A 14,167-nucleotide genomic window follows, 5' to 3' on the forward strand; every position below is an offset into this window, starting at 1 on the left:
ATGCCCTTAAGTTTCTTTTTATGAATGCCCTTTATCCTGCTCGTACTTGTGTCATATTTATCTTGCATCAGTCAACATTATGCTGTCTTGGCCTACTAATCAGATTCAGAACTGACTACTGGATGACAAGGGCACTTAACAAATGACTCCTCTCAACCAGCCTATTATGTAAGACCATACACTTACAAGGCAGGCCATAGGTTAATCTGGAAAGTCCTGGAGAAAACCATTACTGGGTTAAAGTTATGGTTCTACTGCTTAGGCTATTAAGGGAACTCTTTTCATACTCGCAGGAGCATATCTTCAATTTTGTGGAGGTCTCTTATGTCCTCATCCACTGCAGAGATTTGGGTTCAGAATGACCAAGATTGAAACTGAAATATGCCAGGGTGCTTGACATTCTGAAAAGACAGAAACAATGAAAAAAGGTAGAAGTGTGTCTGTGGTGAACAGGAGTACCTTTGATTATAACGTGAGAATGGATCACTCAGTCTTTATGAAAAAGTATCAATCCCAGTTTTGGAGAGTGCAAAACATAAAGCCTCAACTTCTCATCTCCATTTCACAATGCTTAAGTTCTGCACTACCAACCATTAATTTAAAATGTATTTTTCTTGTTCAAAACCACGGAAATGTGTAGCTTTACTCTCTCGGTAACCACCTGGGATCTCAGACTTCATCCACTTTAAAGAGAAAGTCACCAATCTCTAACCAGATTGTCACATAAATTTTGCAGTCTTATCTGGGATCGTAACTTATAATGTATTTATAATCAGTAAAGAAGGTTTACTCAGGAAAATACTGGAACTGGAATTCAGTAAGTCCCCAGAACCTGATGGCTTTGTGTCTAAGAGTTTCGAAAGTGGATGCTTTGGTTTTGATCCTTTAATATTTTCTAGTTCTGGATGGGAAGGTAGAGATTGTAATATAAAGAAAGGATCAGAAAATAAAAAGGTAACCATTGATCAACTTGCTCAACATTAGTTGCTGCAAAAGTACAGATCTATCTGAAAATAGTAACAGGGAATCACAGGATGATTAGTCAGACTTAACTTGGTTTATGCAAGGAAATTGTGTTTACGAATCTGAGTTTTTGAGGATATGATTTCCACAGTAGATAAAAGAAAAGTAGTGGATGTAATAAATTTGCCTTCCAATAAAATAATTCAATAAGGTGTTAAATGAGAGGCTGAAACATAAGATAAGGATTCATGGGCTTAGAGATAATATATCAGCAAAGATGGAGAAGTAATTGAAGGATAGGAGCCATAAAGTACTAATAGGCAATTTTCAGATTGGCAGGCAATTATTAAAACAGTGCAGACGTTTCAACTGTTTATAACGTTATTTAATGGATAATGATGATGAAGGGACAAATGTAATTTATCCAAGTATGCTCATCTTACAAAGCTCTCTGGGAAGGTAAGTTGTAAGGAGGACACAACATTTGCAAAAGTACACAGTCAAACTAAGAGAGTGAGAAAGAAGGTGGCACTTGGAATAGAAGGTGGAGCTCCTCACTTTGTTAAAAAGAATAGAAGAAAAGTATATTCCTTAAAAAGTGAAAACCTCAGCAAGGTTGATAGTCAGGGATCTGGACATCCACAATACAAAACACAGGCAATTAACAACCAAAGAACAGCAAGCAAGAAGGCAAATTATAATTTAACCAGTATTGTAAATCTTTAGAGTACAAGAGTTAGGAGGTATAGCTGCAATTACAAAACCCTTCATGATGCTTGAACAAGCATATTGTGGATTGTTTTAGCCTCAGTAGGAGATATTTTCACCTGAGGAAAGACAGCAAAGGTTTATTCGAAGAGACAGGAGGTTAACCTTTGAGGAGATATTCAATAAAATAGATCTATTGTTTCAGAGCTCAGAAGAACAAGAGATTACCTCACTTATTGTGAGGGCTTTCAAAAACTGCTGAGAGATTATTTCCCTCATCTAAAGAGATTGGAATGAGCAAACACAATCTCAGGATAAAGGATCATCATTAACGACAGAGTTTTTATCTTTATAGATTTTGTTTTATAGAATACCTACAGTGTGGAAACAGGCCCTTCGGCCCAACAAGTCCACGTCCACCCTCTGAACAATAACCTACCCAGACCCAATCCCTTTCTCTATTACTCTATGCTTACCCTGGGTAATGCACCTAATCTATACATTCCTGAACACTGTGGATAATTTAGCGTGGCCATTTCACCTAATCTGCACATCTTTGGACTGACCAGAGCACCCGGAGGAAACTCACACCGACATGGGGAGATTGTGCAAACTCCACACAGATAGTTGCCCGAGGCTGGAATCGAACCTGGGTTCCTGTGAGGCAGCAGTGCTAACCACTGAGCCACCATGATGGAATGAGCTACCATAAAGGGTTGTGGATACTCTGTCACTGAGTATATTCAAGAATGAGATTTATAGGTGCTTGGAAGCTAAGGAAATCAAGGGGTATGGAGATCAGTCAGAAAAGCAGACTGAGCTGAACCTGCCACAATCTTTGCCTGAGCAGGCTCTGGGGTCATAATACCTAGTCCTGTTCTTTTCTTTATCATCATCTTAATGTAGTCACAGTCCCTTCCAGGCTTTCTTCCAAGTAACACACAATTCTGACTTGGTCATACAATCAACATTCCTTTATCATCCAAACCCTGGAACTTCCTTGTTCATAGAACTCTGCTGATACTTTTATCACATAGACTCGAGTCGTTCATCAAGGTGGCTCCGATTCATTATCTCAATGGCAATAAATTTCAGAGTCACAAGTGACAACCACATCCCAAGAGTGAGTAGACACTACCTTGAAAAAAAAATCTGACATAAATCCACAAGAAGGACACCAAACCGAAACCTAATTTGTGACATTAATTTGCTAATCCCAAGGGGTGAGGAACAATTGTGCACAGTTGAAAGAGATTAGGAGTCACATCAAAAACTAACGAATACTTGCTGATACCAAAGAAATACATAACTAGAATCTCTTTAAATTACAGAAGGCATGATTTATGATAATAGCTATATCTGTACAGTATTCACAAAAGTTTCTTCAACAGCAGCTTCCAAACCCACAATGCCACCATCTAGTAGGTCAATGGAGGCAAGCACATGGAAATATCACCACGTGCAAGACCGCCTCCAAGGCACTACAGATCCTGGACTGGAAATACATTATTCAGTACTGCTGGGCCAAAAGCATGTAACACTCTCCCTAACAGCACTGTGGGTGTACCTACAAATAATAAACTCCAATGGTTCAAGAGGGCAGCTCATAATCATCTTCTCAAAGGCAATGACTGATAGGTAATAAATGTTGGTCCAGCCAATAATGCTGACATCCCATGAATTAATAAAATAAAAAGCATTGTTCTGGAGAACAGTTTAAGTGATGATATTTCAAAACATTTTATTGAAAACAAGAATACTAAATGAGGATAATGGTTTTTTAAGCTGGGTTTCAAGTTAGTAAAAGAAAGATGCTAAAAGATTCTCACTTTGCTGCCAGTCTATTTTTAATGCATCTCATATAAAAATGGCAATGGCAAAGAATGAGCACATTTCGCAGCTAAAATATTCTTAATTGTAATTGCTCAAAAACAACTTTCATTTACACATCACCTTTGTCACAACTAAAACTCCTGAGAAGATTCATGGAATTGTCACCAGAAAAACATTTGACACTGCACTCCATAAAGAAATATTAAGAAGGCAGTATTGGTCAAAGTTGTTGGTTTTAAACAATGTCCTAGAAGGAGAAGAGAGAAATGACACTGCACATAAATTTACATTTGAACATACATATGTACAAATCAGGAATAGGTGAGGGTGGGCATTCCAGAAATGTTGCTGCCCACATTGGAACATTGAAAAATGAGGATGCGCATGACATCAGAATTCAAACAGTACAGAGATTTTGGAAGGTTGTTGAGCTGAAGAAAGTTATATAAAGATCTGAGGGGCAATACCATCGAGAGTTATAAAATCAATGTTGAAAACTTTATAGCGGAACCAGGAACTAATATAAGTCAATAAGCACAGAGATGATATTTGAGTAGAACTGGTAGAGGTCCAGTCATTTTCACAATACACGGTTACCAGCAGATGTTGGTCCATTATTAAATTAGTTGTGATGATTGTGCTATGAGCAAACAATGCTTGGATCAATGGGAGAGAGAAAGACATTCAGTATATGCTGACATACACAGGAAAATCTTCAACAATATTTCAGGTGTCAGCCATGACTGGAGCCGTTCTTGCTTCTGATTTACAATGTTGTGGATTCCAGTAATACTCTAGAATCTTTAGTAGAAAATCTAGAGTGACATTGCGATGCATTACTGAGGGAATGCTGCATTATTGAAGGTACTATAAGACCATTGCGCCACATGACAAAGGAGCAGAAGTAGATCCATGGTGTCTGCTATACCACTCAATGAGATCACTTTCAGGCCTTATCCCCATGTTCTTGATTCCTTTAATGATTAGAAAGCTGTTTGCAGCAGCCTTGAATATACTTAATGACCCAGTCTCAATAATCTTGTGGTAACAAATTCCACAGATTCAATTATCTTCTGAAAGAAAAATTCTTCATTATTTCTGTCTTAAATGACTGATCCCTCACTGAGATTATGCTTCTTGTCCTAGACTCTCCCACAGGGGAAACAATCTTTCCACATCTACACTTTCAAGCTCCTTAAGAATCTTATATGTTACAAATTGCTTTGAACCATAGCTTTCCATAGTCTTTCCATATTTAAATAATATTCAATTTTTCTATTCTTCCTGCCAAAGTGCATAACCCCACATTTTCCTATTTTATATTTCTCCTGGCAAGTTTTTTGCCCGCTCACTTAACCTGCCTGTATCCCTTTGTAAACACTTTGTGCCATACTCAATTTGCCATCCCCCCATTTTCACGTTATCTGCAAACTTGGCAATAGTGCACCTATTTCTGTCATCCAAGTCATTGATACATTTTGTCTACAGATGTGGTCCAACCATTGATTTCTGTGCCCCCCTGCGAGTTACAGATTGTGTCCTGGAAATGACCCCTTTCTACCAACTCTGTCTTTTATTAGCTACTCAATCCTCTATCCATGCTAATATATTACCTGCAGCACCATGGGCCCTGACCTTTTTAAGCAGCCTTATTTGAACACCATAATGAGATCTTTTCAGACATCCAAATATATTACATCTACTGGTGCCCTTTTATCTAAATGGCTAGTAATATTTTCAAAGAGCTGTAATGAATTTATGATGTTTTACTTTGAGATAACTGGTTGGATTCCTGGTTGGATTCACAAAATATTGTTCTAGAAAACTAATCCGAATCTATTCAATGAATTCTTCTTCATGGCTATGTCTTCCAACTGGATTTTGCCAACCTACATGATGATTAAAGTCACGCAAGACTGTTTTGGATGAAACAATAAACTGAGTGCAGCTTAGCTGAACAACCATCTTGGACAGACAGGCTGGGAAATATCGATAAAGTAAATTCAAATTACCTAAGCATAACCTATACCAAATCAACATGCAACAATATTGACAGTTGTACGAAAGAACAAGGCTAAAAGAATTGGATTAGAGTACCATGTTTCTGATGGGAAACTTGAAAATGGAGTGGGCAGCATCTGTGTAAAGGTATTTCAGTTCATTATTGCCATGAGATTGAAGGATTGTGGTTGTGTCACCCATTAAATAGGAACTAAAGCCAATATTTAAACAATATATCTCATGAAATTATTCACTTTTCAGTATAACATTAATTTAATAGCCACGGTATGTGGTTTCTTACTTAAATGATTAAATAATGCTGTACAGGTTTATTTGGGACACTAGAGTTCTGTCATCACTTGCTAAGGAAAGCCATTATGGTTTTTGATGAGTATTGCAAATATGCAAAGTTTGCCAAGTGGAACAATTGCATCATACACTATAATGAGGTCTGAACAGGAAAAATTCTCATCAAAACTGGAGTTGTCAGTCAAGGTCCTTCTGAACCACTGAGTTGATCATTTTTAGAAGATATTTTGAGATTACTCATGCAATCTAATGTGCCAAAAATAACAGAAAGGTGTTATTGCTCATATTCTGGCATTATAAAAACATTGTTGACTAGGATATAAATAACTCCCTCCCTGACAAAAACTATGGGAACAAAAACGTACTGAGCTACAGTATGAATACGTTAACATAAATTCAAAGCAAAAGTATCTCCTTTCAATTGTCCCACTTACCCATAATATTCTACAGAATGAGGATTTGTCATTACATCCCAGGAAATTAATGTAATCTTGACAAAGTAGAAAGTAGCATTCACATCAGCAAAAATAACGATGAAGTGGGTAATACAATCAAAATTTAAACTAAAACTGAAGATATTTCAACTTTTAATGGAGGAGTTCAAAATTAGAGGGCATAATTTTAAGGTGAGAGGAGAAAGATTTAAAAGAGACCTGAGGGGCAACTCTTTCACACAGTGACTGGTTCTTATGCAGCATGAACTGCCAGAGGAAGTGGAAGATACAGATAAAGTTGGAACATTTCAAAGACATTTGGACAGGTGCATGAATAGGAAAGGCTTAGAGAGATCTGAGTTAAATGCAGGCAATTGGGACTAACTTAGTTGGGGAAATCTGGTCGGAATGGACAAGTTGGACCAAACTTACCATGCTGTATGAGACTGGGACACTATTTTGTACTGCAGCACAGGATTGCACATATCTAATGCTATAGTGCTGATGTCAAACAAAAACTATAGTTATTGTAGGACAAACCCGATTACAGTTCTCACAAAGTGATCCTGGCTGAATTTGTCATAGAAAAGCTTTATGATGTACATGGGAACACCTGTGTGGTTCTGTAATTTACTTTTGAATTTCTCATCCCCAAACACTAGAATTTCCATTAATTAAATAATTCAGAATCTTAACTGGTAGCAACTGCAATTCATGCATAGAGTTCATTGAAAGAAAATTATTTTTCTCGTTTTAGTACTAGTGCTTTTAAAACATGATCGAATCAGAAATCCACTCATTTCACACAGTAAGATTTGCAGCTGTACAGGACTTTGGTTAGGCCACATTTGGAGTACTGTGTGCAGTTCTGGTCGCCTCACTTTAGGAAAGATGTGGAAGCTTTGGAGAGGGTGCAGAGAAGATTTACCAGGATGTTGCCTGGAATGGAGAGTAGGTCGTACGAGGATAGGTTGAGAGTTCTCGGCCTTTTCTCGTTGGAACGGCGAAGGATGAGGGGTGACTTGATAGAGGTTTATAAGATGATCAGCGGAATAGATAGAGTAGACAGTCAGAAACTTTTTCCCCGGGTACAACAGAGTGTTACAAGGGGACATAAATTTAAGGTGAAGGGTGGAAGGTATAGGGGAGATGTCAGGGGTGGGTTCTTTACCCAGAGAGTGGTGGGGGCATGGAATGCGCTGCCCGAGGGAGTGGTAGAGTCAGATTCATTGGCGACCTTTAAGCGGCATTTGGATAGGTACATGGATCGGTGCTTAATCTAGGATAGAAGTTCGGCACAACATCGTGGGCCGAAGGGCCTGTTCTGTGCTGTATTGTTCTATGTTCTATGTAAGATTACCTTCTGGTGTTGGCAAAGCCATGGGGTAGAACTGGTGACAAAATCAGCAAAGGTGTCTTTGGCCATTCACATGCTCCTCCTGCTGAAGAAAGAATATAAGATGATAATTAGTCTGACAGGCAAAAGCAGAATGGATAAAATGCTAATGCAGAAAACAATACAGCAATATATTGTTGTAAAGATTTTTCTTTCAAATGCACATCGCCATATATAGGTTTTGTTTACTTTTTAAACATTTTCCATAATATTAGTGTGGTTGTCTCTTATAAAGGCAATGCTTTTAGTCTGCATAAATGGTACTACTTAATCCTTTGCTTCCTAACTATTGTGCATTATGAAAGGAAGTGCAATGACAGGATTGAAAAATTACTGGAAATCTTTTTGCAACATTGCATAAAATAAAATTTGCAAAATAAAAAAAACACTTAATTAAATGCATGTCACCTCTCACTGCTTTCAAAATTGTCTGAATGGAAAATTTCTAATTAGCCAAATTAGTACAGGAAGATGCTGCAAGGGAATCATTCGCTGCACCTCTTAATGTATGCTTGAAGAATAGCATGTGGTATGAAATAGTATAGCTCTCTGGATCAGGAAAGTCGCATCTAGTCAGTAACCGGATGGGCAAATGAGGGATAAAGTAAACAATGCTTTGATGTGCATATGTATCCTCATGTAGATAAAACCAGATCTTACACTGCAGTGAATCATGTAGACTTTGTGCTGAATGCTATACTACAGACATCCAAATGTTGTTAACTCAATTTTTTCAACACTTTAACAATGATGAGTCAATCTTTGTTAATAGGAATTACAAAACAGGTTGGACAGTTAGTAATTGAGAGTTTACTGAATACAAAAACATGACTCTATGGGTTTGAAAAGCCTGCATTTTCCGATACAGTATTTTAAAACCACATTGTGAATGCGCTTTGTTGGATTTATCTGAATTTTCTTTGTTTAAACTTTACATAGTTGAAAATCTAGATGATTTAACACAGTTGAGGACTGAAAATCCTCTTGAAACATCAGACCTGTCTTGATATTAAATGAATAGGAGGGAATTTCTAGTTCCAGCACAATTCAAACAAAAGTTGGCCCAAACCAATAAATTTTAAGTCTAAATTATTTCCATTGAAATTTGAGCTTGCACAATATTTTGCACTGACTTCAAAGCAAATGTCACTTGAGCCAGTTTCTCCTCCGAAACTGGCAATATCTTCAGTATTTTGGCTTTCTGTTAATTATCCATTTGACCTGCCCATTTACAGGTCCTCATGGCATTTTCTTAAAATTAAGCTTTATTTTAAAACTCATGGCACCAAACGGCATAACTTCACAAGATTTGAAAATATAATGGTTTTCTTAATTTACTAAGAAACGGATTACAACACAGCGCAATGAATCTTTTATTTTCTGAATATGATTAATAATTAGTTAACTCACAAGTCTGATTAAAAGGTTTTTTTACATGAGGAATTCATTTTCAGCTCTATCAATAAAACAGCACCTTATGTCAATGATAGTTCAAGCATATTTTACAAATACAACATTTTTTAATTGGGGGTGTCCAGAACTAGAGGGCATAGGTTTATGGTGAGAGGGGAAAGATATAAAAGGGAACTAAGGAACAACTTTTTCACACAGAGGGAGGTGCGTGTATGGAATGAACTGCCAGAGGAATTGGTGGAGGTTGGTACAATTGCAACATTTAAAAGGTATTTGGATGGGTATATGAATAGGAATATGGGCCAATTGTTGGCAAACAGGATGAGATTATGTTGGGATATCTGGTCAGCATGGACGATTTGGACCGAAGGGTCTGTTTCCATGCTGTACATCTCTATGACTCAAAATGTTGCCTGATTGTGCTGGTTCATTGAAGATCTTTTGACACCACTATGCAAATCTTCAGAAAAGTACACTGGAAATACCATGTGGATATCATTGCACGTCAGAAACACTGGAGTGCACACCTGAAATTCTGATATCGAACCAAACTAGTTTATTCCTGTTTGCTCATGTACGTACATATACAAACGGCCATGACAGTGCTATCACACACCTCCCTTCATGAAAGGTTACACAGAAATTTAAGTTACATACAGTCATACAGCATAGAAACTGACCCTTCAGTTCAACTTGTCCATGCCGACCAAGTTTCCCCATACTAAACTAGTCTTATTTGCTTGTGTTTGGTTCCTATACCTCTAAACCTTTCCTATTCATGAATGTATTCAAATATCTTTTAAATGTTGTAATTGTACCTGCATCTACCACTTCCTCTTTACATAGAACTCAAACACATTGTTGCTATTTACTTATTTACAAACTCATCCTGACCACCGGTTTATTATTGCTAAGAGGATACATCTTTCCTTGTCAAACTTTACAAATTTGGGAAAGACATTGACTGATTTTGGCTTGAGTCTCAGAGGAATTTTTTTTATTGCAGCAATATTGATAATTTTTGTACCCAGCTTATTTGCCAATTGTCCAATTTATTGGACTCATTTGACCCTTCCCAACTTCCTTCAGCTTGTGAACTTCAAAAGGTAAAATTTGAATTACATAGGTAGACCTATCCTGTCCACTACAAAATATGTCGACCAAATATGTGTGAAACCCACATATGTTTGCGACTCTTGCTTTTGTCATTTCTGATAATGTCTTTCATCTTTACTTTATGTTTCAATTTCAGACTTATTTCTCTCATACCAACCCTTGCTCTGCTTGGTTTCCTTGTCTTTTACTGAGTGTGCTAAAAATAGCTTGCTTTGAGAAAAATTATTCAAAGTTGGTCTTCTAAGAAACAATTAACTTGGCATTTTGTTGGTAGCAGAGCAAGGTATCTTATGATAAATAAACAAAGCATGCACCCATCTTTCATTCAATTACATTAAATATTTCTTCTAATTTGTATCTAATTTTTCTTTGACCAGAGTAAGCTTAACAATTCTTTCCTGCACATTCTTCTGTGTCATTTGAAGCAGTTTGATATGGCTTTATCCCGTTCATCCTTATGAAATTTGAAAACGCCTCACATAAAACTAAGGTCCTTGGACAGACAAAATTTTCTTGATGAACTCATAAACAACAATCAAACTGAGCAATATGTCTAGTGTTTTGCAAGTTGTTGTTACATTAGTCAGAAGCCCCTCAAACCACTCTCTCACAATGGATAGTTGTTGCCTTCCAAATTCTCTGGAATCTATGTGCAGTCTCTGGCACTCTATAGCTGGCTAATGCCATGGTTACAAAGTATCAATGCTGGCTTCTTTACTATTGCTTTATTCTACACTGATACATCACACCTTCCGCATTCCTGTCTAACCTTGACGAACAAAAATAGCTTCCTGCTGGACTCTGTCAGCTGATCTCTAAATATTGATCATCAACTTCACATCACAAGCACATTCTTAGCCTTTCATGAATTGCAACTCTGGCTTTCCAGATAACAAAGCCTTTAACACCTGACAGCTTATTCTACTATACTGAAAAGGCATAATTTCTGAATACATATATTGTTCGACCACACATTTATGATATAGTTATATACTTGAAATAACTCCATAAATGCTGTCATCCTTTATTTACACTTACACACACACACACAGTATGTGGACTCTGACTAGCAAAGCTCAGAGCTAGTCCCAAGAATGAGGAGAATCCATGAGACTCCTGTTTATTTTGTTTTAGTGGCCAGTGACAAGCAGTGCCCTTCACAAAAGGCAATGCTACACTCCTGTTTATTTTATTTTTTCTCTTCCCCACACTACCGCAGTTAGGCGGTAGTGCTTATATTTTCCCCAGCACCCATGGTGTGTGTGCAGGTGTGAGACACAGTGAGAGACACAAAGTGCACGAATCTTTATTCAATTTCCACCACCAGGAAGATAGGAAAAACACCTGGGAGACTCCTGTTTATACCTGTCCGCCAGGACTCCCTGACTGGCCAAGGTAAACAACCCCAATCAGGGAACTTATACTCAATGAGATCCACATAGCCAACCTTGTTCCAATCACTACAATACCTTTATGAATACATTGTCTCTGCAAGTTGGCTTTTTGAGGAGCCTGCGAATTTCAGAAATCGCAAAGCTACTTAGAGGTTAGATACAGCTCAACCTACACTCATTCTAAGTGATTAAAGATTTAACAGCAATCTAGGTTTGTTCAATATATCGCATCAGTATTACATATTGATCTTGTACTATAAACTCTATGTCCTATGATCCTGCCCCACTAGCTACCTGATGACGGAGCAGCGCTCCAAAAGCTTGTACTTCCAAATAATTCTGTTGGACTATAACCAGGAGTTGTGTGATTTTTAACTACAAACTTTTTTTATTAAAATGGCTTAACATGGAACCTTAAACTTCTCTATCCTTTCTTTCGTTCCTCATCCTTCTATGAGATAATGTTTGCTCAAACTTTAAATCTTATTTGTTTCATCAAACTTCCCCCATTTTCTTGATTTCAGTAATAAACTTGCAATTATATTACAACTCCATTCCCATGCATCTAAAATTTATCTTCCAGATTACCATGGAGACAAAAACCTATTGGCTCTTCAAAATAAAAAAAAACAATTTAAATTAGCGGGCTTCACATGTCCTCTAAATAGCAGAGAAATAAATATAAGAAGGTTGTATTAAGTCATTGAAAATTAACTACATTGGGGTAACTTCAAGAATGGTATCCTTATGTTTAATTACTTTTTGGAACACATCATGCAGTTTCCAGAAAATTGTCCTTTAACTGCTTGAAACACTGGAGATCTAGAGACTTGTCCTTTTCCAAGTTGAACCTCAATAGTCTGAACAATGACAGAAACATCTCAGGTGCAGTAATTAGAGGATCCTACTATCTAATAAGTTGTCTCATCGGTTGCCTGGCAGTCAGTTCACATCCTGATGAGATAATTCCTTGACACTACAGTAAATCTGAACAGCCTCGGGAAAAACCTGTTCACATTTAGTTAGCTTCATCTCCAGATCACTTAAACTGAAATGTAAAATTAACAATCAGCAGATTAGTTTAGAAGGTGTAGTATGAGAATAATAGGTTATGTATCATGTTAATGTGCGAAATTCAAATTATCCTATCAGGCAAAAGAAATTTAGTTTCTCCTTGTTTGAATAATCCAAAAATAAATAGTTTTTCACATTCTTATTCCAAAGGTAAATTATCAGGTATATTTGTAACCATTTCCTTTAAAACCCATGTAAAAATATAATTGGCCATATCAAAATAGCACTAACCTTAAATAAGTTACGTAATGTTTTTGACTTATTGTGAATTTGTTTTGGAAAGGGTGGGTGAAGTGAGGAGGTCAAAAGCTAGGATAAAACCAAAAACTGTGGATGTTGGAAATCTGAAACAAAAAACAGGAATGGTTGGAAAAACGTCACATTTCTGGCAGCATCTGTGAAAGTAGAGTCAATGTTTTGGGTCCAGTGATGAAGGGTCACTGGAGCTGAAAAGTTGACTATTTTCTCTCCACGGATGGTGTGAGATCTGCTGAGTTTCTCCAGCAATTTCTTTTTGTTTGAGGTAAAAACCTCTGTCTTGGATTAGTTACATTTTCACTTAATTTCAAATCGTGCATAATAGCTGTTACAAATGAATAGAAAGGCACATAGAGAAGGGTTAGAGGTTACAAGACTATGGTATGGCAACCTAGTCAGTATACGAAAACAGTTGCATTTTTCCAAACATCCTCTTTCCAGGAAATAAAATTGCGTACACCTCTGACTGAAGTTATTAGTGACACGAGTTACCCAACATACATTGGGTCACTAACCATATTATCATTCATTAACAAAACTGCTGACATAACCTTGAAATAGTATAGGTTGTTCAATGGTACACATGCATTATAGTTGGCTGTTCCTCCATTGTGTGCTCATTCTTGGGGTGATGTTCCTTCTCTGGGACCTACTGTGCCCATGGTGATTGCGGTTGTCTTGGTAACTGTGGTTGCTGACCCATTTCTGTTGCTGGAGAATGGGGGACTGATAGTCAGTCTGTACAGACGGTCAGATCACATCATCCTGCTCAGTTGCCTGCAAAATAATTTCTTTTGTGGTATATAGATCTCTGAGGTTGTGACAATATTCTTTCATATTCACTGCACAGAATCTAGGTGACAAGCTTAGGTCCCAAAAGTTGCCATAGTTCTGACTCTTGTTGACAGGGTTGAACATTTCCATTTTGACTTGCTGTCCAATCCTCAGCTCTGGCAATGACTTTGTAGCTTTATCGAAGTAAAATTTTGCTTTCTGCCATTTTACCTTGTTTTTGTCATTCACCCTTGTTATTATTTTTATCTTCAGTAGCCTGTTTTTGGAATTAGGGTGCTTCCTAATAACTCTCCTGAACTGTGCAGCACGAATTCCAAGACGGCGCCCCCTCATTCTAGAATTCCCAAACAATGGAGATATTTTACCTTTATCTACCCTCCCTTTTCCTGTTAATATCTTGAAGACTTCAATCAGATCACTCCTTAACTTCTAGAAAAAAAAGGCATGATCTTATATCAAAGGAACTATGTGTC

General features: G+C 37.3%; 1 protein-coding gene across 1 annotated transcript in view; it reads right to left on the reverse strand.

Annotated features, from left to right (window-relative positions):
- Positions 1-14,167, reverse strand: part of LOC140464970 (catenin delta-2-like) — a 1,239,301-nt gene that overhangs the window by 960,669 nt on the left and 264,465 nt on the right. Inside the window, exon 2 of the mRNA XM_072560655.1 lies at positions 7,609-7,690. Within this exon, the coding sequence (XP_072416756.1) occupies positions 7,609-7,630 (22 nt within the window). The 5' untranslated portion in view covers positions 7,631-7,690. The remainder of the gene's footprint in view (positions 1-7,608; positions 7,691-14,167) is intronic.

Source organism: Chiloscyllium punctatum, chromosome 41 (genome assembly GCF_047496795.1).
Source record: "Chiloscyllium punctatum isolate Juve2018m chromosome 41, sChiPun1.3, whole genome shotgun sequence".
NCBI lineage: Eukaryota > Metazoa > Chordata > Chondrichthyes > Orectolobiformes > Hemiscylliidae > Chiloscyllium > Chiloscyllium punctatum.